General features: G+C 40.6%; 1 protein-coding gene across 2 annotated transcripts in view; it reads right to left on the bottom strand.

Annotated features, from left to right (window-relative positions):
• Positions 1–27,197, bottom strand: part of LOC124715699 (GATOR complex protein NPRL2-like) — a 110,215-nt gene that overhangs the window by 56,203 nt on the left and 26,815 nt on the right. The window contains exons 2-3 of one of the 2 annotated variants that reach the window (XM_047243115.1): positions 13,487–13,578; positions 10,536–10,692 (exon numbers count right to left, since the gene is read on the bottom strand). The exons of the other annotated variant lie outside the window; for it this stretch is intronic. Coding sequence (XP_047099071.1) covers positions 10,536–10,692; positions 13,487–13,578 — 249 coding nt within the window. The remainder of the gene's footprint in view (positions 1–10,535; positions 10,693–13,486; positions 13,579–27,197) is intronic. 2 annotated transcript variants of the gene reach the window in all.

The following is a 27,197-nucleotide window of genomic DNA, read 5'->3' on the forward strand; positions in this document are numbered from 1 at the left end:
TGTTCGGCATTTCTTAAACAGGAGATTGGAAAACCGATGGATCGGTCGTGGTGGAGATCATGATCAGCAATTCATGTCATGGCCTCCACGCTCTCCCAACTTAACCCCATGCGATTTCTTTCTGTGGGGTTATGTGAAAGATTCAGTGTTTAAACCTCCTCTACCAAGAAACGTGCCAGAACTGCGAGCTCGCATCAACGATTCTTTCGAACTCATTGATGGGGACATGCTGCGCCGAGTGTGGGAGGAACTTGATTATCGGCTTGATGTCTGCCGAATCACTAAAGGGGCACATATCGAACATTTGTGAATGCCTAAAAAAACTTTTTCAGTTTTTGTATGTGTGTGCAAAGCATTGTGAAAATATCTCAAATAATAAAGTTATTGTAGAGCTGTGAAATCACTTCAGTCATTTGTAATAACCCTGTACTTATTTTTTGCTGATTTTTATTCAAGTAAGTGCTCACAGTCCTCAATTTTATACTGCTCACATTGCTTTAATTTTATCACCTTAACTGCTAATTCCATTTCCTTAAGAAAACTCAGTGTTTCTTGTAATGAGTAAACAGTTCCATGTGTGTGTTATGTCCTCACCACTTTTCTTGTACTTTCTTTTTCCTCCCACATGAAATTTTGATTCCTTCTGTAATCCATGGCTTTTTTATGTCTTTTGTACTGTTTCAAATTTTTGTAGTAAAGGACTCTGTTTCCTATGTCACATATTGCTTTAAATCTGTGCAGATTTACATCTGTATCACTAAAGATGTGGTTGACAAGGTCAAACTTTTTTTGTTAGGTCTAAGAATATTCCTGTTACTTGCATTTTATCATCTGTAGATTTCAAAACATTGTACATACAGTTGTATACAGCAGTGTCTGTTGATTTCTGGATTCTGAAGCCACACTGTAAGCAAGCTAGAATATTTTTTTAAGTAAGTTCGTCAATCTATTGTCGATAATATACTGTAATACCTATGAAAAGCTGAAGGTCAAAGTAATTGAAAAACAATTACACACATTATCTTTCTCTTCCAATATGTAAAAGGGTACAGTTTTGGATATTTTTAGTAATTCTGAAAAAAAAAAATCCTGACTGTAGTAAGCTAGTACAAAGATGGATAGAAGATTCAATTAGCTATGGCAAACATTTATTTGTAAACAGGCTAGGTTCCTTGACAGCTTTACAGTTTCTTCTGTCCTTACATCTACATACATAAAAAAATCAGTTGTCATCTGTATGAAAGATCATCACCCGAGAATGACTTGACCAATTCAGTCGATTTTATTTTACTTTATCTTGTTTTGTGCTACATTCATAATTGTGGACAATAATGGTATTTTTGGAATGAAAAAGAAAAAAAACTGCTTTCAGTTTGACAGTCCTGCTGTCATGTTTACAAAATAACAAAAAAATCATTTTGACAAGTTTTTTTTATAAAACATTGTTACCAAAAATCTTGGAAAGATATTGACAGATTTATTTCACATTTTTACATGATACTCTACTGAACATTCAGATGGAAATGGACATAGAGAGGGTGGAGGTGGAGATGAATAGAAAGAAGAGGAAAGAGGTTATGCACAAAGAGATGGGGGGATGAGGAGATGTATGGAAGAGAGGGGGTTCCCATACATGTTTAGCACTTGCAAACCATTGCTGGGTGCACTAATTGGTAATAAAAGTCAAATTTTTGTAAGACTGGGAGTTATTTCTGGTTGGTTGCATGTTTCTAGTGATTTTTTCCCCCCAAATCAGCAGCAATTCTAGTAAATTTATTGTTCAAGATGTTTACTGTTTCTACTGGATTAACAACGTTATTCTTATTGTATGTCAGGCCATTGCTTTCACTTATTTTTTATAACTCTCTCGTTCCATTCTGATAAGGTCCCACATAGCTCTTACTTTATTTGTTGCATTAGAGATTTAGTTATCATTATACATTGTTTTATTGGTTTAACTTCTAGCTTCATTATCATTTATTGGAGGAGATATTTCTTAATCATTTCATGCATTATTCCTAATTAATTCATTCTTAATTCCTTTATTTTTTCAGTTATCTCATTTCCCTTACTAATAATTTCTGGGTGTAAGGAGAAAGCTGACACATAATGCAGTACTAGAGTATTTAAAAAAAGAAGTGGCAAACTTATCTTCCACACAGTCTGATAGACACCTGACCAAAGTTCATTAGTTAATAAATTAATTGAAGTCCTTTATGATACCCCCATAAAGAACCATCATTTCACTTTTTGCCTTGTACTTTCAGATTCGGTTTGTTCAATATCCATTCTGACGATCAGGAACTTGTGATCATTAAATCCAGGATTGCATATGTTTATTGATGCAGCATACCTAGAATTGTTAATAATAATTTTATCTAAGACTGCTGATGTTTCTCCTGTAGGGACATCTTATTAGATCTAACAATATGCATTTGTGTTCATTTTCAGTGATGAAATGTTTATTATCACCACAAATTACTGCATGACACTTCAGTACAAGAATCCCTCCATATTTTCCAAGAACATTCAGAGTTTCCTGGTAAGGAATAGTACACAGCTGCAACTATTTTCTTTTGAGACTTAACTACTGCAATCTCAAAGTTCTTGAGAACACTAAGTGAGGTGATGTTAGTGAAGCTATTGACTTTTTATTATTTATGTAGTAAATGGTTACTCCTTCACAGCAGTTACTGAGTGCTAGAGGAGTAAACCCAAAGTAAAGCTTAGGAGACTGATTCTATTTCGGTCTGGAGAGAGCCTGTGTCTGGATGGCATAAAACCTTGCCATTCACCTTCCACTTCATTTACTTTTAACATATTCAATACATTTGTTTCATTATATAGGGACTGGACATTATGGTTATAGGCCTTTAGTAGATGTTTATAATTTTCTTGATTATGTCTACAGCACTACTCATCTTCAGTTTAACTGTTCTGAGTCACTATATTTGCTGGAGTGCTTCCACTTGCAGTTCAACTATGCAGCAACATTTGCTTCATTATAGATTGCTTTGGTTGTATTTTATAACTTCATATTCTATCCTTTTCAACGCTACTGTAGTTTAATACCTGAGCTGCACTGTTTATGCCTGCTGCACGTTTCTTATCACACTGAATTAGACGCAGCCCACACCTTGTAAAATAATTCCTTCCATAACGTTGAATGTCTGGAACTGTGACATTTCTAAATTTAACAATGGAAAATTCAGGATGGAATGTAACAATAAAAAATTGCCACACACACACACACACACACACACACACACACACACACACACACACACACACACCAGGTAACTGAAACCGCACTCAGTAGTTTCCAGCTGCTTGAGACTGCAATCGTGAAAGGTTTATGTATTTGTGACAGTCTTTTTGTTGTGACTATTTGCAACTCAGCATCTCTGCTATATGGTGAGTGGCAACTTTCCTTTTTATAATAGTGTTACATTTATAAATTTCATACACTAGTTCTTCAGTTTCTGGTTGGTATGACAGATCTCTGTATTAACACAACACAAAGTCGTTTCTCAGACAGAGTCATCAGTATCATGTTTGTAAACTGTAGTAGCTACTGTGTAATGAGCAACTCTTTAATAAATGAGCTGGCTTCATCAGATCATACTTTGTTTTAGATCATACATTGTTTTGCTCCTGCTACGATAACAAGTGTGTCTGTGATAACCCATGGGGCTACCATCTCCTTTGGCAGTAAACTTGACCCACTGATACTACCATCACCGGCCAATCACCGTTACAGCTCTGTCTGTTTTCTCCCTTGAATGCTGCAGGGGTCGGACACAGAGAGAAGCACCACACCAGATTTGCCATGCAGGACATCTGTGCAGGCACCCTTCTAGCACCACCTGCAACTAGCTTGACTGCCACCACCAATTTATATGATTGCTGCCAGCTGCGCCTCTTCATTCTGTCTTGGCTCATCGTACTGTGCTCAGACTGCTTATTGTGGATTATTCTACTGGTTTGCTCTATGGACTGTGTATATGCTCTTGATAACTATATCAAGCTTAAATGTCAAAATGTATCAGTTCGTGAACTCATCATGCTACTTTCATATTCTTAGTTACAACAACATCTTTTTGAGAATCAGCACTTTCTTTATATACATCTGCCACAACATCTAAAATGTTGATCCTGGTTTAACAACATCTGGCACTTTATTGCTAATTTTATCACCACATATTTGCACTGATCATAATCCACACCTGAGATTTATTTTCCTCTTGACCATCCTCTTCCATGTCTTTATTAATAGTGTTGTCGCTGGATATATATCATACATAAATCTTCATTCACTGCCACTACACTGGCACTTTTCAACACTGCATATTAACCTTGAAGAACAGCATATCTTATTTTTAATAGTTTGATATCCTTTTGCAGCACTTTGATCACTTCATCCTTCTTCATAGTATTTACAAACTTTCTTTCACATATTTTATTTACACACACCTGGCATGTCCAAATATCACTGTTACAAGACTTAAGTTTATTATTTATTTATACAGCATACTCTCACAGTCCTTAATGGAGACCAGTTGCGAAGAAGTCCATTCAGTGTTGAACCACTGCTTGTGTCTTCATGTAAAATAGCAGCAGAGTAACATTAAAAGTTTTGTTCTGTTCTTAAGCATTCTTACAAACTGTGGCCCTTGGCACAATTGACTTCCGTACAATAAGTCAAATTAGCAAATTTTAAGTTTTCTTGAAGCATTTTTCATGATCCAAATAATTGGAGCTTTTACTCTGGACACCATTCCTCACTTTTTTGTTATATAGAGTGCACATACTATTACCTTTAACTTCATATTTATGAGCAAATTTTTTCCAGCTTTTATAACTTTTCCAATCTCCAATTGTACTGGATATTTACTTTGAAAGGTGATAACTTCTGTCTTATGTAATTTTAAGATTATATTCAGTACATACTTTGTTTACATCATTGTTATAACGTCAAATTTAACAAATATATTTCAGAACGACACAACACATATAAGTCACAGAGTAAGTTGACAAGCAAGACATGTGTACACGTGCGCATTCGAATGAGCACTGAGTCCCAGTCTAGCAGCCACTGCTCGGCTGGCCGCTTAGGTGGTGCAGCTGCTGCATGGCTGGCAGACAGCGCCGCACGTAGAGGACACACGTAATTGCGTGGCGGCGCTTTGAATGATCGGCGAGTCACAACACTTTTCCCCCCTTTGAAATTGTTGCACTGGTCTTGATGGAGGTGTCCTGGAGATGGCTAACGTCCTTAGGCGTTGTTTGACTCGCCGTAAAGTCTCGAGGAGGAGGCTTCCCGTACGGACGGAAGTGTCCCCGAAGATAACGGGTCGAGATGACAGGAGACGTAGGGGTCGAATCTGCTGAGGCCCCATGCACCAATCCGCCCGTTGCGGCAAGTCCAGTTGATATGACAGGAAACATGGGCGATGTGCCGGCGTCCATTGGAGGAGGAGGCGAGTAGATTTGCTCTGACAGAGGATGGTCATCCGGTTCCTGCATTGGCACATCTCCTGGTGGCGTCCGTTCTTGTGCCGGCGTCGCGATGACGGTGAGAGGGCTACGTTGTGAGTATTGAGAGATGCCAAGATCCTGAGCGTCAGGTAGAGCCAAAGGTGGTGTAGCGGCATTCAGAACAGGCGTTGCTGGCACACGAGGCCGAAGCTGTCTGAATGACGCACTGCAACACCCGTGTCCATCTGGATTTCATACAGGCGTCTGCCACGGTGTCTTAAGATGTGGCCCGGGCTCCATTTTGGCCGCCTGCCATATCCCCGTACCCAGACGAGGTCGTTGGCAGCGAACCAGCCAAGTGAAGGCACCCGCGGCTGTGAGGTGGAAGGCCGCAGAAGATGAAGTAGCATGCGGGGCTGTCGGCCATGTAAGAGCTCAGCCGTGCTGTGGTCGCCCATGGGAGTGAAACGGTAAGACGCCAGAAACTGGAGAAGTGCATCATCAGCAGCAGAAGAAGTCAGAAGTTTCTGCATCTGAGCCTTAAATGTGCGGACCAGTCGTTCGGCCTCACCGTTGGATTGTGGATGGAACGGCGGGGCCGTGACATGCATAACGTCGTGACGAGCACAAAAATCCGCAAAGTCGGAAGAGGCAAATTGCGGTGGTTTCCACGGTGGTAGGCGACGTGCAACGGACAATGAAAGGAAAGTTAGAGTAGGTGTCAATTACGAGGAGCCAATAAGTACCTAAAAGGGGTCCCGCAAAGTCAGCATGAATGCGCTCCCAGGGCTTCTCAGGCGAAGGCCACGGGGACAAAGATGACTTCGGGGCAGCGGCCTGTGACGCACAAGGGCCGCAGGCAGCGACCATGTGTGCTATTTCAGAGTCGATGCCAGGCCAGTACACATGACGGCACGCCAGAGATTTTGTGCGAGACACACCCCAGTGCCCTTGGTGAAGGAGGTGCAAGACCAAAGCACGCAAAGATGCAGGTACCACAACACGCGGCAAAGCATTGTCAGTGGAGAGGAGGATAGCACCATCCCCAGCCGTGAGGCGGTAGCGCAAAGCGTAGTAGTTCCGCAACGGATCAGAAGTCTTAGTGGATGGGCGATCTGGCCAACCCTTCTGAATACAGCGTAAAACCCGGGAGAGGGTAGGGTCAGAACTCGTAGCAGCTGCCAGCCTGTCCCCAGTGATGGGGAACCCGTGCACAACCCGCTGCTCGGCAACACCCAGGTGGAAACACAAAAGTTCATCCCTATCGAATGCCTGATCAGGACCCACATGGGTAGGCGAGACAGAGCATCAGCATTTGCATGTTGAGCCGTTGGCCGGAAATGAATCTCATAATTGAAACGAGACAAGTAAAGAGCCCAGCGCTGGAGGCGGTGTGCAGCCTTGTCAGGAAGTGACGTTGATGGATGAAACAAGGAAACAAGTGGTTTGTGATCCGTAACAAGATGAAATTTTGAGCCATAGAGAAAAACACCAAACTTATGAGTAGCATAAATAATGGCCAAAGCTTCTTTTTCAATTTGAGAATACTTTTGTTGGGCATCCATGAGCGTTTTGGAGGCATAAGCAATGGGTTGTTCCGAACCGTCAGAAAAAGGGTGCGCAAGGACTGCACCGACCCTGTATTGAGAGGCGTCTGTGGCAAGAACAAGATGTTGGCCAGGTCGATAAGTAGCCAGGCACGGGGCCTGTTTCAGCGTAGTCTTCAATTTCTGGAAAGCCGCATCGCATGACGCGGACCAGTGAAAAGGCACGTTTTTATGCAACAGGCGATGCAACGGCTGAGCCACCGAAGCCGCAGATGGTAAAAACTTGTGACAGTATGCTATTTTCCCCAAGAAGGCCTGCAGTTCCTTAACAAATGTAGGGTGAGGAAGGGCATCGATCGCAGCGACAGTTTGCTGAAGTGGATGAATACCATCCCGAGAGAGTTGAAACCCCAAGTACGTGATAGATGCCTGAAAAAATTGTGATTTCTGAAGATTACACTTAAGACCGGCTGTCTGTAAGAAATGAAAAAGTGTGTGGAGATTTTGAAGATGATGTTCAGTGGTGGAGCCAGTGACAACAATGTCGTCCATGTAATTGATACACCCAGGGACAGGGAGAAATAATTGTTCCAAGAATCGCTGAAAGAGAGCAGGGGCACTAGCAACCCCGAAAGGCAAGCGTTGGTATTGATAGAGGCCGAACGGCGTGTTAAGGACCAGAAACTGCCGGGAAGCAGCGTCGAGAGGAAGTTGATGATAAGCTTCTGACAGGTCAATTTTAGAAAAATACTGGCCTCCAGCAAGTTTAGTGAACAGTTCTTCAGGACGGGGCATAGGGTAAGTGTCGATGAGGCATTGAGCATTTACAGTGGCTTTGAAATCGCCACAGAGACGAATATCACCATTTGGCTTAGCAACGACAACGACAAGAGAGGACCACTCACTGGAAGTGACAGGAAGCAAGACCCCTGAAGTAGTGAGACGATCCAACTCCCGTTTTACCCGATCACGAAGGGCCACAGGAATGGGTCGAGCCCGAAAAAACTTAGGCCGAGCAGTGGGTTTGAGCGTGATATGAGCTTCAAAGTCGTTTGCAATGCCTAACCCAGGAGAAAAAAAAGGGACGAAAATGTCGTCGACAAGGAATCCAGTTGAGCATAAGGAATAGCACAGAGATAATATTGACAGAGTCATCTATGGAGAACCCAAAAACGCGAAAGGCATCGAAACCAAAAAGATTTTCTGCGTTGCTCTGGTCGACCACAAATATGGGAACAATGCGGACGATGGATTTGTAAGATACCTCAGCATTAAACTGTCCCAAGAGAGAAATCTTCTGTTTATTGTACGTCCGTAATTGCCGAGTGACAGGTGACAGGAGTGGAGAATCCAACTGAATATACGTCTGAGAATTAATTATAGTGGCAGCAGAACCGGTATCCACTTGCATGCGAACATCTCAACCAAGGATTTGGACAGTGAGGAATAACTTCCCTGAAAGGGAAGAAGTGCAATTGACAGACAACACAGAATCAGTATCAGCATCATGTTCATGAACATCATGTATGCGGTCGGATTTGCAAACAGAAGACACATGACCTTTCTTTTTGCAATTGCGACACACAGCCCAACGTTGGGGACAATCCTCGCGTGAATGTTTCGTAAAACACCGTGGACATGAAGGAAGTTGCCGGGGGTTTTGCTGCAATTTCTTAGCAGGTTGTTTACGGCTAGGCCGAGGCTGCGCATGGGAGAGCACTGCGGCCACGTCGGCCGGCAGGGACGCGCTGCACGCGTCGTCAACAGCGCACAGAGGTTGTATTTCCCCGACATCACCCCACGCCTCTATTTGCGCCCCAGCGGCGCGAGAAATTTCAAAAGACTGCGCAATGGAGAGAACTTCATCTAGAGTCAGATTCGCCAACTGAAGGGCATGTTGCTGAACTTCTTTGTCGGGCGCCGACCGGATAATAGCATCCTGTACCATGGAATCGGCATAGGATTCTTTGTGAACGTCAGTAACAAATTGACACTTTCGACTGAGGCCGTGAAGTTCAGCAGCCCAAGCGCGATAGGATTGATGTGGCTGTTTTTGACAACGATAAAAGGCAACACGAGAGGCTACCACATGCGTTTGCTTTTGAAAATAGACAGACAGAAGTAAGCACATTTCAGCAAAGGACAAAGATGCAGGATCCTTCAAAGGAGCCAATTGCGACAACAACCGATACATTTGAAGTGAAATCCTGGAAAGGAACAGAGACTTACATGGTTGTTCGTCCGTGACATGAAATGCCAAGAAGTGCTGTCGAAGACGTTTTTCATCATCAGACCAGTCTTCCGCCGTCTCGTCGTAAGGAGGAAAAGGAGGTACAGCCAACAACGAGAAACGCCCCGCATTTGACACCGTGACAAAATTGCGAATCGCCGCTGTTAGAAGCGTTTGCTGTTCAAGGAGATTTTGCAATAGTTTCTCGACAGTAGCCATGGAACCCTGTGGGTCAACGGTGAACAGGAAAAATCCACTACCTCGTCGCCAATTGTTGTAACGTCAAGTTTAACAAATATATTTCAGAACGACACAACACATATAAGTCACAGAGTAAGTTGACAAGCAAGACTTGTGTACACGTTAGCATTCCAATGAGCACTGATCCCCAGTCTAGCGACCACTGCTCGGCTGGCCGCGTATGTGGCGCAGCTGCTGCATGGCTGGCAGACAGCGCCGCACGTAGAGGACGTGCATAAATGTGCAGCGGTGCTTTGAATGATCGGCGAGTCACAACAATCATGTACTGCCATTCTTCACTTTCTTGTAGTATTACCTTATCATCAGCAAATGGTAATGCAGTTAGTTCAGTATTTTTATCTGATTTAATTCCTAATAAAGACTACAGTTTTAGTATTAGTTTATTCTACTACGCATTTAATCACCGCAATTTCCATTCAACTATTCCACTGATACATATTTGTCACCCAATGCTTCAACATTACACATCACTTCAAATATAAAACCACAATATTCAAGTTAATCAAATTGTTATTGTATCTTCCCAGATATTTAAGAGTTGCTATCTTAATCATTTGATGACTTTCTATGAAGCCAAAACCAAGATATAATTTGTTTCATCTGGGACTGGAAAGACAATAAAATAATTTTGTTCAAAAGATGGTTCCTGTGCTCACTTCACTAGTAAGTTCAGTCTATGAAATATTTAAGTTGTGTGCACTATAAATTCTGTTAAAGATATTTTAGATAATAATGTCCTCTACTTTGATCTTTAAAAAACATGTTCAAGAACGAAAGACAATTACTTATGTCATATCATGTGGAATAAAAGATACAACTTGCTGCAGAGTGGTGCCGGAGGGCAAATTTGTGAAAGGTCGTGTGTGTAATATATGACTGAGTGTAGCCCAAGCGATACACGAAACAACAGTTGTGACCATATGTTGGACAGCACAAGAAACTTAACAGCCATTACAGAAAAACACATCTGTTAAGGAATTTGCAAGTCTATTCTACAATATAATCACAGAACATCTTACCAAGTAATCTGCTAGCTTCTTAACAACAGGTTCATATTGGACAGTGCGGGCCCATGCATCACATACAAAGCACAAGTTGTAATGGTAAGCATTTCTGGCATATTTTTTGTTGTCAATTCGAACTGGAAAGCCAAGCACCTTCAAATCATACAATACACTGGAAATAAAAATGGAGCCATGAGACTTTTTCCAGTTTTCATTTTACCTTCATTACAGCTAATTCTCTTTCTATGCTACAAACAAGAAGCTGTTTAATAAATAACAGCATGCCTTTAATTAAAATTTAAAGGAAGGTCTTATCTCATTTGTAAAAGAAACTGAGTCAGTTAAAAAAGCTAAATGCTACAAAGAGGGATCATTTGACTATAGTTATTTATGAATCTTGCAAATGGTACTGCTGGTGATCCTCTGCCACATAACATAAAGAAAATACACACAATCTTACAATCACAGTTAGAATCTACAGTATCTCTGCCTCTGTGTCATCATTAGGATGTGCCATTTTCTTTGCAAAAATTAAAGTTACTCAACTTAGTCCAACAGCAAATCAATGATGACACACTGATGACAACCTTGACAAATAATTCACATATCAGTGAAAATAATTTTTGAAAATATGATGTAAGTAGATGAATAAAAAATCTACTCACCATGTGGCTGCAGGATAAAACATATAAAAAGTTTAAGCAAATGTGCAATCTTTCAGAGCCAATGTCTCCTCCTTTGGGCAGGAGGGTTGAAGGAGAAGGAAGAGGGACGAAGGAAAAGGACTGTTGAGGTTACGGAAATTGGGGAGAGTTCGGAAATGATGTTCAGAACCCCATATCATGGGAGACTTACCAGATGGGATGAGAAAGAAAGATTGATTGCTGTTCCTGCATCCCTCTTCCTTCCCCGTCAACCCTTCTACTGGAAGAAGGAGCCACTGTCTTTGAAAGCTTGCACATTTACTTAATCTTGCTACTCAGTCTAGTCACATTAATGTGACAGCCTGGATAACCACCTATTGTAGCACAGGCAACTGCAAGACATACAGGAAGAGAGTCAACGAGGTTCCAGAAGCTACCAATGAGGCTGTGCTAGGTTTCTCTGTTGAGGTCCATGGCATGAACGTCCCAATCAAGGTGATCCCACAGATTCTAAATTGGGCTTAAATCTGGCAAGTTTGATGGCCAGGGGAGTATAGTAAACTCACATTGGTGCTCTTCGAACCACACATATACACTGCGAGCTGTGCGACTTTTCATTGTCCTGCTGGTAGAACCCATCATGCTGAGGAAAAACAAAATGCATGTAGTGGTGGACATGGCCCCTCAAGGATAAAAACATACTTGTTTTAATTTGCAGATTGTTTGTTTTCAGACATTTCATGCAGTACACGCTGATGACCATATGTCTGATGGAGCATAAAACAAAATTCACCTGGAAAGGCCACCGGTTGCCACTCAGTGGATGTCCAGTTGGGGTACTGGCATGCAGATTCCAGCCTTCATTGTCAATGAACAGCAGTCAGCATGGATGCATCAACACGTGCCCGCTGCAGAGGTTCATATGCAAAAATGTTCACTGAAGGGTCAAGGAGACGCTGTTGGTGCCCCCTTGGTTCATGTGGGTGGTCAGTTGCACAACAGTCGCGTGTCTATTCACCCACACACATCTCCACAGCGGTCACTCACTTATGTCATATATGGCCTGTTGTGCACAGTAGTTGCCTTATACCGGTTTTGGATAATGCCATTTTTCTATGCTTGGTATACTTTAACCATGGCAGCATATGAACAGTTGATAAACTATGTTGCTTCAGGAAGGCTTCCACTCTTGGCCCAAAAGCCAATGATCATGCCCTTTTGAATGGCAAATAAAGCACTCTGCTTACACAATACAACAACTGCACTGTTTTCAGTGTCCTGTCAACATGCTTTATATAGCCTCCACTGCTAGTGCTGCCACCTCCCATCTCTTGGTGCACATATTACTGCGATTGGACCATATATATGTTTCTCCTGTCTCCATTTGACGAGTATACTTTCTTTTAACTACAAAATTACATTATAATAACAAATAGATGCAATTCTGTTTGAAACAGCAACAAGAAGCCACAAAAGCTCATTCACACCAAGTGGATTGACCTTTGAATCGATCTTGTGAAATTTTGAACAAAAATCTGACAGATATACAAAAGTGAGTGAGTGTCAATGTGTTTAATAGCATTCAGGAGTTTGTGAGTAAGCACATGTAAAGATGTCCACAGCACTGGAGGAAATTTATACTGGTGCACTTAAAAATACCTAGAAGAGCTGGAGCACTGTGCAGTAAGAAATGTTTGTTGTAGCCCTATATTGCATGCGTAATCAGATGACACATGATGCAAAGCCTAGAGAAGTCATCTTGCAACCTGGACAGATGGTGTAGTAAGTGCTGTGCCATGTTTACTTACTTATTGTATGCTCACTTACGAGATTTTTTACTGATGTGTTCTATAGTTATGAGACTTAGCATTGCTCTATGTGTCATTCAGTGTTACTGTGGATCTCTTCATGTGGGAGTAGAATAAAACTTGGTTGGTGTTATTTCTTACACTGTGTCTCTACAACATTACAACAGTGTTAGCACATCTGTGAGAATCAGACCACTGAAAAACAGTTTGCCTTAAACATTTACAGTCTCAGCTGTCCCAGGAATCTGTTGTCTCATGAATTTTAACCATCACATAGTTTTGTGCATGATTGACTGACTAATTCAATGAACTACATGTTAGTGATACTTCTCATTTCCCAATGTACATTAATGCCGTGTTTGCACCTAGACCATGGATTTCTAATAGAAATTAGTTGTACATTGACCCCACTATTCACTACTACACCATTTCTGTGCAATCATTCAAATTACTGTTTATAGAAGAAACAAATTTCCCAGTACATTGCAGTCCTTATTGTTGCATTGTAACTTACACTGTAATGGTACTTCTTTGGAGTTGTGCCTTTGGTATTATGTAGACACTCACTGCATCAAAAAAGTCCTTAGAAATATAATTTTCAGGGACCTGAAATACACAATGAAGAAAATCTATGAAGATAGTTTAATCAAAAGCATCAGCAGTGCCATGCAGAAAATACACCTGGCAAGTTAAAATAAAGCAATGGTTCTCATTTTTTTGTCACAGACTGTAACAAATATGTTAGAGTGACATATCACAAGTAAATTTCAAATAATTAAACATTGCTCGAGTGTATTCATTTAAATATAAGGAGCTTTCAAAAAGAGATGAGCCCGAGTCTGGAATGCAAAAACCGGTGACAGGAGTGTAATATTGTGGTGTGTGTAACAAGGTGTGGTTCTGACCAGAGCATTGAAGTTTACAGCACGTCACTAGAGGGCACGTGTGCATTCATGTGACTATACAGAGCTAGCAGCAGCATGCATCAATCGTCCAATGCTGCCAGTCACATTGCAAACAGTGACATGCAGGTGTCAACACAAGAGCAAAGAGGTGTTGTTCATTTTCTGATAATGGGAGGAGGAGGAGGAGGAGGAGGAGGAGAAACAGACATTCACCAACGAATGTCACAAGTGTGTGGCGAACACTGCAGGTCCCTTCCAAGGGTCAAGGCGTGGCACAAGGGCTTCAGGGAAGGACGGGTGTCGTTAGCTGGTGATGCACGGTCTGGAGCACCACGCTGCATTACTGATGACATCGTCCAGCTGGTGGCTGCACTCATTACCCAAGACCACCGAGTGACAGTGAAAGCCATAGCTGCCATGGTTGCATTGAGTGTCAGAAATGTTCACACCATCATGAAGGAATGACTGCACATGCGCAAAGTGTGTGCCCAATGGGTGCCCCACACTCTTCAACCACAACAGGAAGTATTCTGAATGGCCCACTGTCTTGCTCATCTGCAGCACTATGCTTGGGAAGGGAATGCGCTCTTGGCACGAGTGGTCATCACTTTGAACCAGAATTGAAACAACAAAGTCTCCAGTGGAAGCATCCAGCGTCATCACACCACACAAAAAAAAAAAGCCAAGGCCACCCACACAAGTGCAGGAAAGGTTATGCTAACGTTCTTCTTTGTCAAGATGGCCCCCTTTTGATTCACTTCCAGCAGTACGGGACAACAGTGAATGCCCAGCATTACTCGCAAACCTTGACCACCCTTCAACAAGCAAGCAAATCAAAACAACCAAGCAATCTTACCCGTGGGGTCATTCTGCTCCACGACAATGCAAAGCCTCATAAGGCCAACACAGTCGCGGCACTCCTGCAGAAATTCAAATAGCATGTTCTCGGCCACTCTCCATACAGTCTGGACCTCTCTCCCTGTGATTACTCCATTTTTGATCTCCTTAAAAAGGCTCTGAGGGGCAAACGATTCACCAAGCTGAACGTGTGGAACTGGTTAGCATTGCAGCCCCGGGAATTTTATGAGACAGCCATTCACCGTCTTATGTCACAGTGGGACAAGTGTCTCAACAGCCAGGGTCAATACTTCTAACATACAAGTATTGGTTTCTGTAATTATGCCTCTAGCTCGTTTATTTTTAAACGCCCCTTATACAAAAAAAATTTCTAAGAACTGCATGATGGCATGTGAAGGACAGTTACCTCAATATTTTCTGTCTGCCAAAATGTTTTAAAATAATTACAAGCTGAAGTTCTCAAAAAATATTTCGGTCCAAGTCTTGATTTACTTCAGTGCCAAATTCACAAACAATATTAGTTAAATAACAATGTATAATTACAAATATTGCTAAGAAGAATATAATATTAAAAGACATCACAGAAAGACATGTGAAGAAAGGATGTCCATCAGGTACAAAAATAGTTTTAATTGGTAGTACCACAGGCTGGACCTGACCCACAATGCAGTCATATGCCACAGTGACAGTTTTGGAACGAAATAAGTCATCTTTCTTTATTTTTTAATCTGGCCTGTGATCTTTTAATACTGGGAACGAAATAAACAAGTTTCATAGTTTGGTTCCTATTAGAACAACATGGCCTTTCCATATAAGATATTTATTTTTATCAGACCCCTGAGCAAGGTGCTATGGTGGTAAGACAACATACTCTTATTTTGGAGGATAGTTGTTCAAATTCCCTTCAGGGTACGTTAATTCAGATTTTCCATGGTCCCCTTAAATCACTTAACACAAATGATGGTATGGCTCCTTTGACAAGGACATCGCCAATATGAGGGCAACTCAGGAAGTCTTTGCCCTATATTTTATTAGCCAAAATAAGGTACAAGCAGGTAATGACAAATATACATGCTATTCTATGTACCTTACACTATTTTACCACATAGTCCCCACACCTGTTCACACATTTGTCCCATTGCAGCACTAAATCTGAGATCCCCCTGCGGTGGAATTCGTCCGGCTGACTATGGAACCACAATTGAACTGCCCCCCCCCCTTTTTTTGTCATGGATGAACACTGGATTTTCCATGGCATGCTCTGCTGCTTGGATTATGGCATTAAATCCAGTATCCACATTTCATTGTCAGTAACAATGTGGTTCAGGAAACCTTCAACCTCCTAGGAATACCATTCCAGATGATGCATTGAAGACATCATTTGCTTGCCTTTCATCATGTCATCCAACCGCTTAGGCACCCATCGATATGAAACCTTCTGGTAACCTAAGGACCCATGAATGAAGCCCTCCCACACAATACGCTAAGCTCCCGGGAAATGGCTGTAATGTGCACATCCTGATCTGCTTTCCCATTGCATCCACGCTGGAAATGTTGTCGTCAATCAGTGATGAACGTAGCCTCCGCAACTGCTCATTTTCATGCAAGACTTCAGGACTTTTGTTGAACTCACACCACTACTAGCACTACTACAGCATTACTGACAGTTATCAAAGTGAGACAGTTTTCCCCATATGTGGGCTGCATTTCCCTGTAGATCTCAGTGGGCATTTGTACCTTGCTCCAGTGAAAATAAATCACACCTCATTGTTATAATGCCGTGGACACGTGAAGCACATCTGCCAAGTTTAAAACTGACAGCAGCACTATGTGTTGGAGCTATGGGCAGATAAGGCCGGCACAAACCATGAAAGGTCCAGCACTCTGAATGGATATGTTGACTTCATATTTACAGCTGTAATTTGGCTTTAAAAAAATGTGGCAAAGACTTTCTGATTTGCTGCTGTACAATCCAATTTTAAAATATAATGTTCTTCCTTCCTTCCATCCTTAATCAGATCTACAAGCTTGATGTCAGTGCTTTGTGAATATACTTTTTCACTGATGAAAAAAAATTTTTAATTTCCTTTCCGACTACTTCATCTCGTATCTTACATCTTAATGTAAACTCTCTGGCTTTATTTCTTACAGGCAGTGTCTATAGCAAATGAGTCTTTTCTCATTATGGACCTGTGTTTGCTTATGAAACCAAAGTCCCTTTCGCATGCCACAACACTGTCTTAATCTAAGGGCATGAATGTTGCAGATACATCTGCATGACCTCTATTCTATTACTTCATATTTCACATTTAACTATTTTTGTGTTGTGTTGCTGATGTGGGGATGCAGAATCCAGCTAGAAGTTCCCTACAAAGGTTTAGGAAGCCAAGGGTATACCTCTTGTTAAAACGAGACTTCGTTTCTGTTGTCTGTATAAAGTTTTATTTATTTTTATTAATTACCATGATTAACTTCAATAAAGAAAAGCAACAATAGTAACACATATGAAAAATTTCATCTCAGTTTTTATTTTCATTTCCTATTTCAAATTACATCTAACAGCACCATATATAGCTTTCAATTTGCTTAGTTTAATATTTTTTCCACTGTGAATGATAAATTCTTCAATTTGTTCAAACCCACTGTGATATCTTTATGATCTGGCTTCAGTATTGATGCCCTACTCTCAGTCCTAAAGAACTTCTCACTTCTTCTTTGTGACAAGCATTCCTTTCCACATTATGCTGAATGCCTCCTTGGGAAATTCATAGAAAGACAATACCATCGCTGCTTTGACTGTGAAGAGGTATTGTGTGTGACTTGTTTTCACACATATCCAATAATACTTTTCAGGTGTGTGCTGGCCAGCTACAAAGTACTCACTTCATTACACTACATCACACAGAACTGGAACAGATGAATTACGACCTCCACAAGGGCTTTGACAACCTCTCATCCCTCACTGTTTCCAAATTAGTACTCCATTGTGCACAAGAACTACATAATACCCTTCTCCATTAATACATCACTCATGTTCTCAAACTCTTACCCCATGGGTCATATTCCTGTGAAAGCCCCAGTGCAAGGCCTGTCCCTCACATTTGTTCACATTCTCCTATTCCAATCCTATCACTGCCATTTCCCACCCCATCAAAAGTAGAGCAACCTGTATACAGCTGTGTGATTCATCAAATTTGCCATAAACACTGCACAACATTGTAAATAGGTCTGCCCAAGAACCAATTATATGCTGGCATGAATACACTCCCACTGACAATGGGCAAGGGGCAACTAGATCACCCACTTGTTGAGCATACTGTGTGACATAATGTGGTAGGCATCTACATTTGCTTCATAATCCACATATTCTGCAACTTGCAACTTACATTTTTCCTTTTCCCTACTACAGGTTCCACCTACTTCTTCCCTTGAAACCTATCACTAGTTCCATACGATCTCTGGTACCTTTTTATTCCACTGCAACTAACCCATTTTTCCATCACTGGATCCTGCACATTTCCTCTATATTATCTCCTGCACACTTCTTCTATGTTATCTCCTTGGTGTTTCTCCTAGCAGTCCCTTATCTCCCAGCATAGATACCAGCCAATTCCATTTTGTGCACTGTGCACATGTACAGGGTGTTTCAAAAATGACTTTACAACTTTAAAAATTCATATAAATTTATTGAAAGAAGATATAGAGCTGAGTTTAGTGTTATTTTGTAGGGAAACACATCTTTTTTTTTTCTTTTTATCTTAAACTAAAGATGTTGTATGTCGCTTCTGTTAGTTATCCTGCACATATCCCACTGAAAATCAATTTCTTCCCAAACACCCTGTAGCATTGCAGGTGTAACTTGCTCAGTGGTGGTGTAAATTCTTGCTCTAAGTTCAGGTAGAGAAGTCAGCATAGTAGGTACAAACATGACATCCTTGATGAATACTCATTTAAAAAATAAAAATAAAAATAAAGAGTTGTGTCAGGTCTGGGGAACATGGGGCCACGCAATTGGCGGATCACGGCCAATCCACTGACCTGGAAAACAGTCAATGAGAAAATCCCGGCCATCAGTCAAGTAGTGGGGTGGTGCACCATCTTGCATGAAGTAAAAATTTCAATCTTGGTCATCCTCATCAATCGGTGGTATCAAAAATTGTTGTAATATATCCAGGTACACTACTCCATTAATAGTTCTCTCAGAAAACAAAGGAGCCGTACACTTTGTTCATGCTCAATGCACAAAACACATTCAGTTTAGCGCTATCACAAACATGTTGCAATGTTTGACGCAGATTTTCACTACCCCAAATCCTACAGTTATGTGTGTTAACATTGCCACTTAAGTGAAAAGTCGACTTGTCAGAAAAGATGATTTTGTCCAAGAAATGTTCATCCTCATGTAATCGATTTAATATATCCACACAGAAGTTTTTGCGAGCAATTTTATCAGTGTCTTTTATTGGTTGTGCAGTTGTCAATCTGTATGGTTTCAAATGTAAATGGTTTCTTAACACACGCCAAACAGTCATACGTGGGATTTGCAGTTTGCGAGATGCACACTGGTTGATTTCACAGGGCTGTTGACAAAACGTTGTCTCACTTGCTCAATGACGTCGTCAGATGTGCTTAGACGACCTAATGATTTACCATGTCTTACCAAACACTCTGTTTCTACAGAACATTTATACCACTCATAAACTGTAGGCCTACTAGGAGGATCTTTAGTGTACTTGGTACGGAAATTACACTGAACTGCTGTTGCCAACTTCAATTCTTCAAACCAAAACACACAGCTAGCATGCTTGGGTCCGGTCAAGCAGCCATCTTTAATGCAAATGCCGTTAGTGCTCCTTACGGTGCGATTCAGCACTTGCGAACTATGCAAGACAAAACTTGATGTATTTCCCTCAAATTGACACTACAGTCACCTTGCAGGTACTATGAATTAATTTATATGAATTTTCAAACATGTACAGTTCTTTTTGGAACACTCTTTATTTCCCATAGGCACAATATTCAATAACTTCCTTTTATTTTATTTATTGGTCCTATAAATCTAGAACTGCACAGTGTACAAAAGATATTGGACCATTCCTTAACTACTATACACATTTATTCAACTTCTACAAACTTCATTTTCAGCAAAAAGTAACAGTACACAATGTTTAATTAATCTGCATACTTTATAAATACAATCTTAATTGGTGTACAATTTTGTTTTCCTAGATACTCCCTCACTGTATACAAGCAGTGCTTGGCCAAGTAATCCCTCATACTTGGTATGACATTGTCCCTGTCTATTATCATAATATTTGTGGATTTTGGTAGTGCATTATAAAGTTTGATGCCGAAATAGAGTATGACTTTCTGTAATAAAGGTGTATTTGTCTTATTTGTCTTGTGTGTCAACTGCGTGCGGCAAAAGTGTGGGAGAGAAATCTGGAGAAGTCACTGAGGCCATCTCCTGGAACTGCAAAATCTGCAGCAGAAACAGATTGACAGAGGAGCAGGAAAGGAAAGATCTATACCATTTGGGCACTTTAGGAACAAACTATGAGAGAGCTAGTGAGGATAAAGGAAGGCAGCAGTAAATAGGGTGGCTGGGAACTGGTAGTTGATAGGAAAGCTAGCAGGAGGACACAGTCTGAAAAGTTTTGTTGTACCTACTAGCAACAGGTTCCAGCAGCCAAAGTTTAGACTGGAGAAGCTCCAAGGTAGTGTAAGAGTAGGAAACATGCACAGCCTTTTCTCATGAGCAGGAAGGATAGGAAAAGCACAAATACCAGAAAAACACTGCAGCTAGGTAGCAGTCATGGCAGAAGTGTAGGCCCTCAATTACAGGGGAAGTTAGGAGAGGAGTCTCAGGTCACCAGCATTTTCAAGCCAAGTGCTGGGCTTGATCACTTGACGGAGGGTTTAGGGCCTTGTGTAAAGATTTCACAAAATGTGATAGGTAGTGGTAGGATAGGGAACAGTTTGCATACAGACAGGGCATACAAAATATGTGGTGACATGAGCAAGATACCTTCCCTAACTGGTGGTATCAATGTGAGCATCACTGAATTGTTCAGGCAGCATGATCAGCCTCGTATTGGCAGTGCTGTATGACAAATCAACATGAAGCTGGAGATGGCGCTGATGACTGCTGACCAGGCACTCATTTTACTGGTGCCAGTGGGAACTGTGAGGAGACAGGAAGATTAATGGAGTTAATTAGTGCCAGTATAGTAGGTGGCTGTGAGCCCACAAGTGGGTCAAAATCTGTTGCCATGGGTACGAGAACCAGACTTTTTTAGAATAAACCATGACAACAAGCTCCCCACCCTTAAAAATATCTCAACCAGTTAAGACATTTCTTCAATGGGTACACAGAAGACAGAATGTACTACACTAGGGTGCACAAACGCTGAAGAAATTTGTTCAGAATTATCTATTGTTCTCAAAACGTGAAGTCTGTTAAAAACAAAGTACACCAGTTTGAAACTGAATTACATTTTTTGAACAGCATAGTGGCTTGCATTACAAATCACAATTGCAGAGGTAATAAAATGCAGCATACAGTGCTACTGAAATATAAATGCGCAAGTTGCTATGGCAGAACTGCCTTAATGGGTGGGGTAACATGTATTTATATCAGAAGTGACATGTTTTAAAGCTAGAGAAGATCTGATCACGATTCGTATAGATAACAATTTTGAATTGACAGCCACTTACCTGACAAAGCTACACATCTATAAGAAGTTAATCATTCCATGAGTGTGCCTCTTACCTAATGGTAATATGGACACTTTCTCCAACAAATTAAATATGTCCTGGAAAGCATGTCAGCTCCCAGCCAGGCAGGGCACAAATGATAAATTCTGCTAATAGGGTATCAAAAATTTCAGCATCTGCCTTAGACCATGTACTTACAGATACTGACAGGGAAAACCATAAACTATTTATTACAGAGCTTGGCCTTTCTGATCATTATTGTCGGACAAAGCTAAAGAGAGGCTTGGTAAAACCTGCAAAAGGAATTTCTCGGAAATAAAGTACAAACTTTTTCCAGGTCATTTGTGAATCAAACCAGAAATGAAGCATATATGGAAAATGATGTAGATGCTAAGTTCTCTAAGTTCTGCACACTGTTTAAAATAATTTTTGAAGAGATATTTCGAAAAGTAGCCACTTCTAAAGCATTAGCTAAGGAAAGTAGACGATAACTGCAGGTATTACAAAGTCCTTCAAGACACTTAAATTTCTCAGTTCTTTACAAAACCACTATACTAATCCAAATTTCTTTTTCCTTATGAAACCAAAATCATAGTCATTAATAAAATGCGCATGTGTGTGTGTGTGTGTGTGTGTGTGTGTGTGTGTGTGTGTGTGTGTGTGTGTGTGTGTGTTTCTGCTGCTTGGTAAGTGGTCTCTTTTACTCCTAAACTAATTACTAAAATACATCAAAATATACACAATTAGTCCGCAGTGCACAATTATGTGCATGGCAGAGTGTTCACTGAACCGCCTTCAACCTATTTCTCTGCCATTCCACCCTCTAACAAAGTGTGGGAAAAATGAGCACTTAAATCTTTTCAGGTGAGCTCTGATTTATTTTATTATGATGATTATTTCTCTCTATGTATGTGGATGCCGACAAAATATTTTTGCTTTTGGAGAAAAAGCTGGTGATTGAAATTTCATGAGAAGATCATGCTGCACCAAAGAGCCTTTGTTTTAATGGTTGCCACCCAAATCCACATATCATACCCAAGCCACTCTCTCTGCACTATTTCACAATAATACAAAATGAGCTGCCCTTCTCTAAACTTTTCTGATGTCCTCCATCAACCCTATCTGATGCAGAGCCTACACCGCACAGCAGTACTGCAAAGGAGAATAGACTTGCATAGTGCATGCAGTCTAGCAATTTCTAATTGTTAATAAATTTGGTTCACTTTCCCCCCAACTTTATGTATGTGATCATTCCAAGTTAAGTTATTCACATTGTAATCCTTAAGTATTTAGTTGAATTCACAGCCTTTAGATTTGTGTGATTCGTCATGTAACCAAAATGTAGCAGATTCGTTTTAGTACTCGTGGCTGACTTCATACTTTTCATTATTTAGAGTCGATAGTCACTTTTCACACCATACAGATATCTTGACTAAATCATTTAGCAATTGGTTATGAGCATCTGATGACTTTATTAGATGGTAAATGACAGAATCACCTGCAAACAATCTAAGAGGGCTGCTCAGATTGTCTACTAATCATTTATATATACCAGGAACAGCAGAGGGCCTATAACACTCTTTTGGGGAACTATGAACTGTGACCTTTCTGAGATAAAACCATGAATCCAGTCACACAACTGAGATGCTACTCCATAGGCATGTAATTTGATTAGAAGTCTCTTGTGAGGAACAGTGTCAAAAGCCTTCTAGGAATCCAGAAATATGGAAACAATCTGACATCCTCTCATTACTTCATGTGAACAAACAGCTAGTTGTGTTTCACAGTAACAATATTTTCTGAATCTGTGTTGGCTATTCGTTAGTAAATAATTTTCTTCAAGGTAATTCATTATTTTCTAAAATCCTACATTAGTGATATGGGTCTGAAGTTGAGCACATTACTGCTACTTCATTTCTTGAGTACTGGTGTGATCTGTGCAACTTTGCGGTCTTTAGGTACAGATCTTTCAATGAGTGAGTGGTCATATATGACTGCTAAGTATGGAACTACTCTATCAGCATACTGTGAAAGGAACCTAACTGGTATACAATCTGTACTGGGACTTTGCCTTTAGTAAGTGATTTAAGCTACTACAGTATGTCGAAGTTACTCATGTTGGCAGTTGGCTTCGATTCAAACTGTAGAAAATGTACTTTGTCTTCGTTGGCGAAAGAATTTCAGAAAACCATGATAGTAACTCTGCTTTAGTGGCACTATCATCAGTAACATTACCATTACTATCGCACAGTGAAGGTATTGGTTGCACCTTGCCACTGATATACTTTACACATGACAAGCATCTTTTTGTATTTTCTGCCAAATTTTGAAGCAGAGTTTCACTGTGCAGACTATTAAAAGCACCCTGCACTGAAGTTCATGCTGAATTTTGAGCTTGTGTAAAACACTACCAGTCTTGGGGATTTTTGGTTCTTTTCAATTTGGTATGTTTTTTCATTGCTTCTGCAAGAGTGTTGCAACCTGTTTTGTGTACAGTGGAGGATCAGTATCATCTCTTGTTATTTATTTGGTATATATCTCTCAATTGCCACTGATACTATTTCTTTGAATTTAAACAACTTTTGGTATACACTTAGTCTTATTGGAAGATATGAAGCCTATGCCTTAGGAAGGCGTCGTGAAAGTTTTTACCTGCTTTTTTTTAAACAGATATATTTTGAGTATATTTTGGTGGCTTTTGATTTTACAGTATTCAGTCTTGCTAAAACAACCTTGTGGTCACTATCCCCTGTATATGTCATGATGGTCAGTATTTGCTAAGAGGTCAAGTAAGTTTTTGTAGCCATTTTCACTTCAAGTGGACTACTGAGCTAATTGCTCAAAATAATTTTCACAATAATTTTCACAGAAAGCACTCAGTGTGATTACGGAAGACTTTTTATGCCTACCACCAACTTTAAACTCATATTTTTGCCAACATATTGAGGGTACATTGAAGTCACCACCAACTATATTTGTATGAATGATGTACCTACTTGAAATGAGACTCAAGTTTTCTTTGAAATGTTCAGCACCTGCATCATCTGAGCCAGTGGAGGGCGGTGGGTGGTAAAAGGTTGTTTGTTGTTGTTGTTGTTGTTGTTGTTGTGGTTTTCAGTCCTGAGACTGGTTTGATGCAGATCTCCATGCTACTCTATCCTGTGCAAGCTTCTTCATCTCCCAGTACCTACTGCAACCTACATCCTTCTGAATCTGCTTAGTGTATTCATCTCTTGGTCTCCCTCTACGATTTTTACCCTCCATGCTGCCCTCCAATGCTAAATTTGTGATCCCTTGATGCCTCAAAACATGTCCTACCAACCGATCCCTTCTTCTAGTCAAGTTGTGCCACAAACTTCTCTTCTCCCCAATCCTATTCAATACCTCCTCATTAGTTATGTGATCTACCCACCTTATCTTCAGCATTCTTCTGTAGCACCACATTTCGAAAGCTTCTATTCTCTTCTTGTCCATACTAGTTATCGTCCATGTTTCACTTCCATACATGGCTACACTCCATACAAATACTTTCAGAAACGACTTCCTGACACTTTACAGACGAATGGAAAAACTGGTAGAAGCGGACCTCGGGGAAGATCAGTTTGGATTCCGTAGAAATGTTGGAACATGTGAGGCAATACTAACCTTACGACTTATCTTAGAAGAAAGATTAAGAAAAGGCAAACCTACGTTTCTAGCATTTGTAGACTTAGAGAAATTATTAATTTATCTCATTATCAAGCATAACATCTACTCGTATTAACTCACAGAAACTATCTAGTTTCTATTACTGACAGCAGTAAACATACCACCACCAATTGTATTTAATTTGTCCTTTCTGAACATGGTTAATTCCTTTGTAAAAATTTTAGCTGAGCTTGCTTCCGGTTTTAGCCAGCTTTCAGTACCTATAACACTTTGGGCTTCAGTGCTTTCTATTAGCTCTTGGAGCGCTGGTTCTTTCCCAACACAACTACGCCAATTTACAACTACAACACCGACTGATGCTAGGTCTACCCTCATTCTGTTTTTGCCCAGCACCCTTTTAGACAGACATCATTTCTGTAGTTTCCCAAGACCCTCTAATCTTACAAACTGCCCAGTCCCCTCCAAACAGCTCCTGCTACTCACATTCCCTCCCTCCCTCCCTCCCTCCCCCCCCCCCCTCCCCCCTCCCCTCGGTCCTATTGAGAAGAACCTGAAAATCCACTACCTATGCAAGTTAAGGAAACTGCAGCCTACACAGTTGCAGAACTGTCTGAGACTCTGATTCAGACCCTGCCTACTTCCATAGGCAGCTAAAACATTCTTCATAAGTAATGCATACTACACAATGAAAGGTCACATAGAGGGCTCGGAATAGCGGTTAACAATGGAATGGGATAACTACAACAACTTTATCACATTATAGTACCATAATTTATTTACAGGAAAATCATGTGCCAGGATCTATAGTGTATGGCAGTAATGTCTTGTCATTCTTCAGAGTTAAAAGTCTTGCTCAACTTGGGAGTATGTTGACAGTTTTTCAGGTGGAGTGTTGGGAGGACATGAAGACATACATGGGAAATAGTGACTTGTTTACAGGCCTTGAGTATTTTCTGTATCGACTGGAGTTATTGCAAGGGATATAGGAGCAAGTTCATGATTCCAGATTCACCACCAGGTGTCCTTGATGGGTGCAGCAATGAAGAGAAAATATGTGTGTATATCAAAGAACATTGTGTAACAGGGACCAAGCAAATGAGGCAGTGCAGTTGTTAAGATACTGACTACCTATTCAGAAGGACAGAGTCTGCTCCATCCAGCCAACATGATTTAAGTTCTCGTGATCTTTCTAATTCATTTCAGGCAACTGTCAGGATGGTTCCTTCATCAGGGCCAAGGTAAATCACATGTTCTATCCTCATAAACCTCATAAAAGCATACTTAGTATGTGTGCGTGTTTTTTCGATTATTTATTTTCATTGTATTACGATGACAAATCCTGTGTGTGTGTGTGTGTGTGTGTGTGTGTGTGTGTGTGTGTGTGTGTAGTCAGCCCTACATCTTGTATGTATGTGCTTCACCTGTTTATAACCACATATCAGCCAGATGCAAAAAGTACAGTTTTTGGGGAGTCCTCTGTAATCTACTAAATAAAACATTTAGGTGCATCAGGAACATGGCTGGGCCTAGAACTGAACCCCTATGGAGTATACAAATATGTTTTCTCACTTGAATTTAGTCAGTCATATTCCTGTGGTGTTTTGTTGTGGGTTGATGCAACTCTCCAGGCTACTCTATCCTGTGCCGCTATTTATTTTCATTGTATTATGATGACAAATCCAATATCATTGAAAGATAATCCCTAGAAAAACAAATAATAAAATCTAGATAATTATAGCATGATCCATTAATAAAATATATGTCTTTAAAATTTTTTCCACTTTGAACTCTTTTAATTGCCTCACCAGAACATATGTACAACAGTACCCAAAGCCAGTCCAAAAGATGGAAGACATGGCAAAATTTACACAGTTACTTGAACTACACTTCATTTGGAACTGGTTTTTGTTATAAGCTACAAACACCATAAAGAGCAGATGCAGTGGGGAGTGAGTAAGAGCTTGTGATGTCTGTAAAAGTCATCAGCAAGATGTTCAGCTATGTGCTTCAAAATTCCTGTCACTCATTTTTGTCAACTACACACCTTATAGACTTTAGCTATTTTAAACAACAAGATAATTCTTTACCACAACAGGA

This window comes from Schistocerca piceifrons, chromosome 1, assembly GCF_021461385.2.
Source record: "Schistocerca piceifrons isolate TAMUIC-IGC-003096 chromosome 1, iqSchPice1.1, whole genome shotgun sequence".
Taxonomy (NCBI): Eukaryota; Metazoa; Arthropoda; class Insecta; order Orthoptera; family Acrididae; genus Schistocerca; species Schistocerca piceifrons.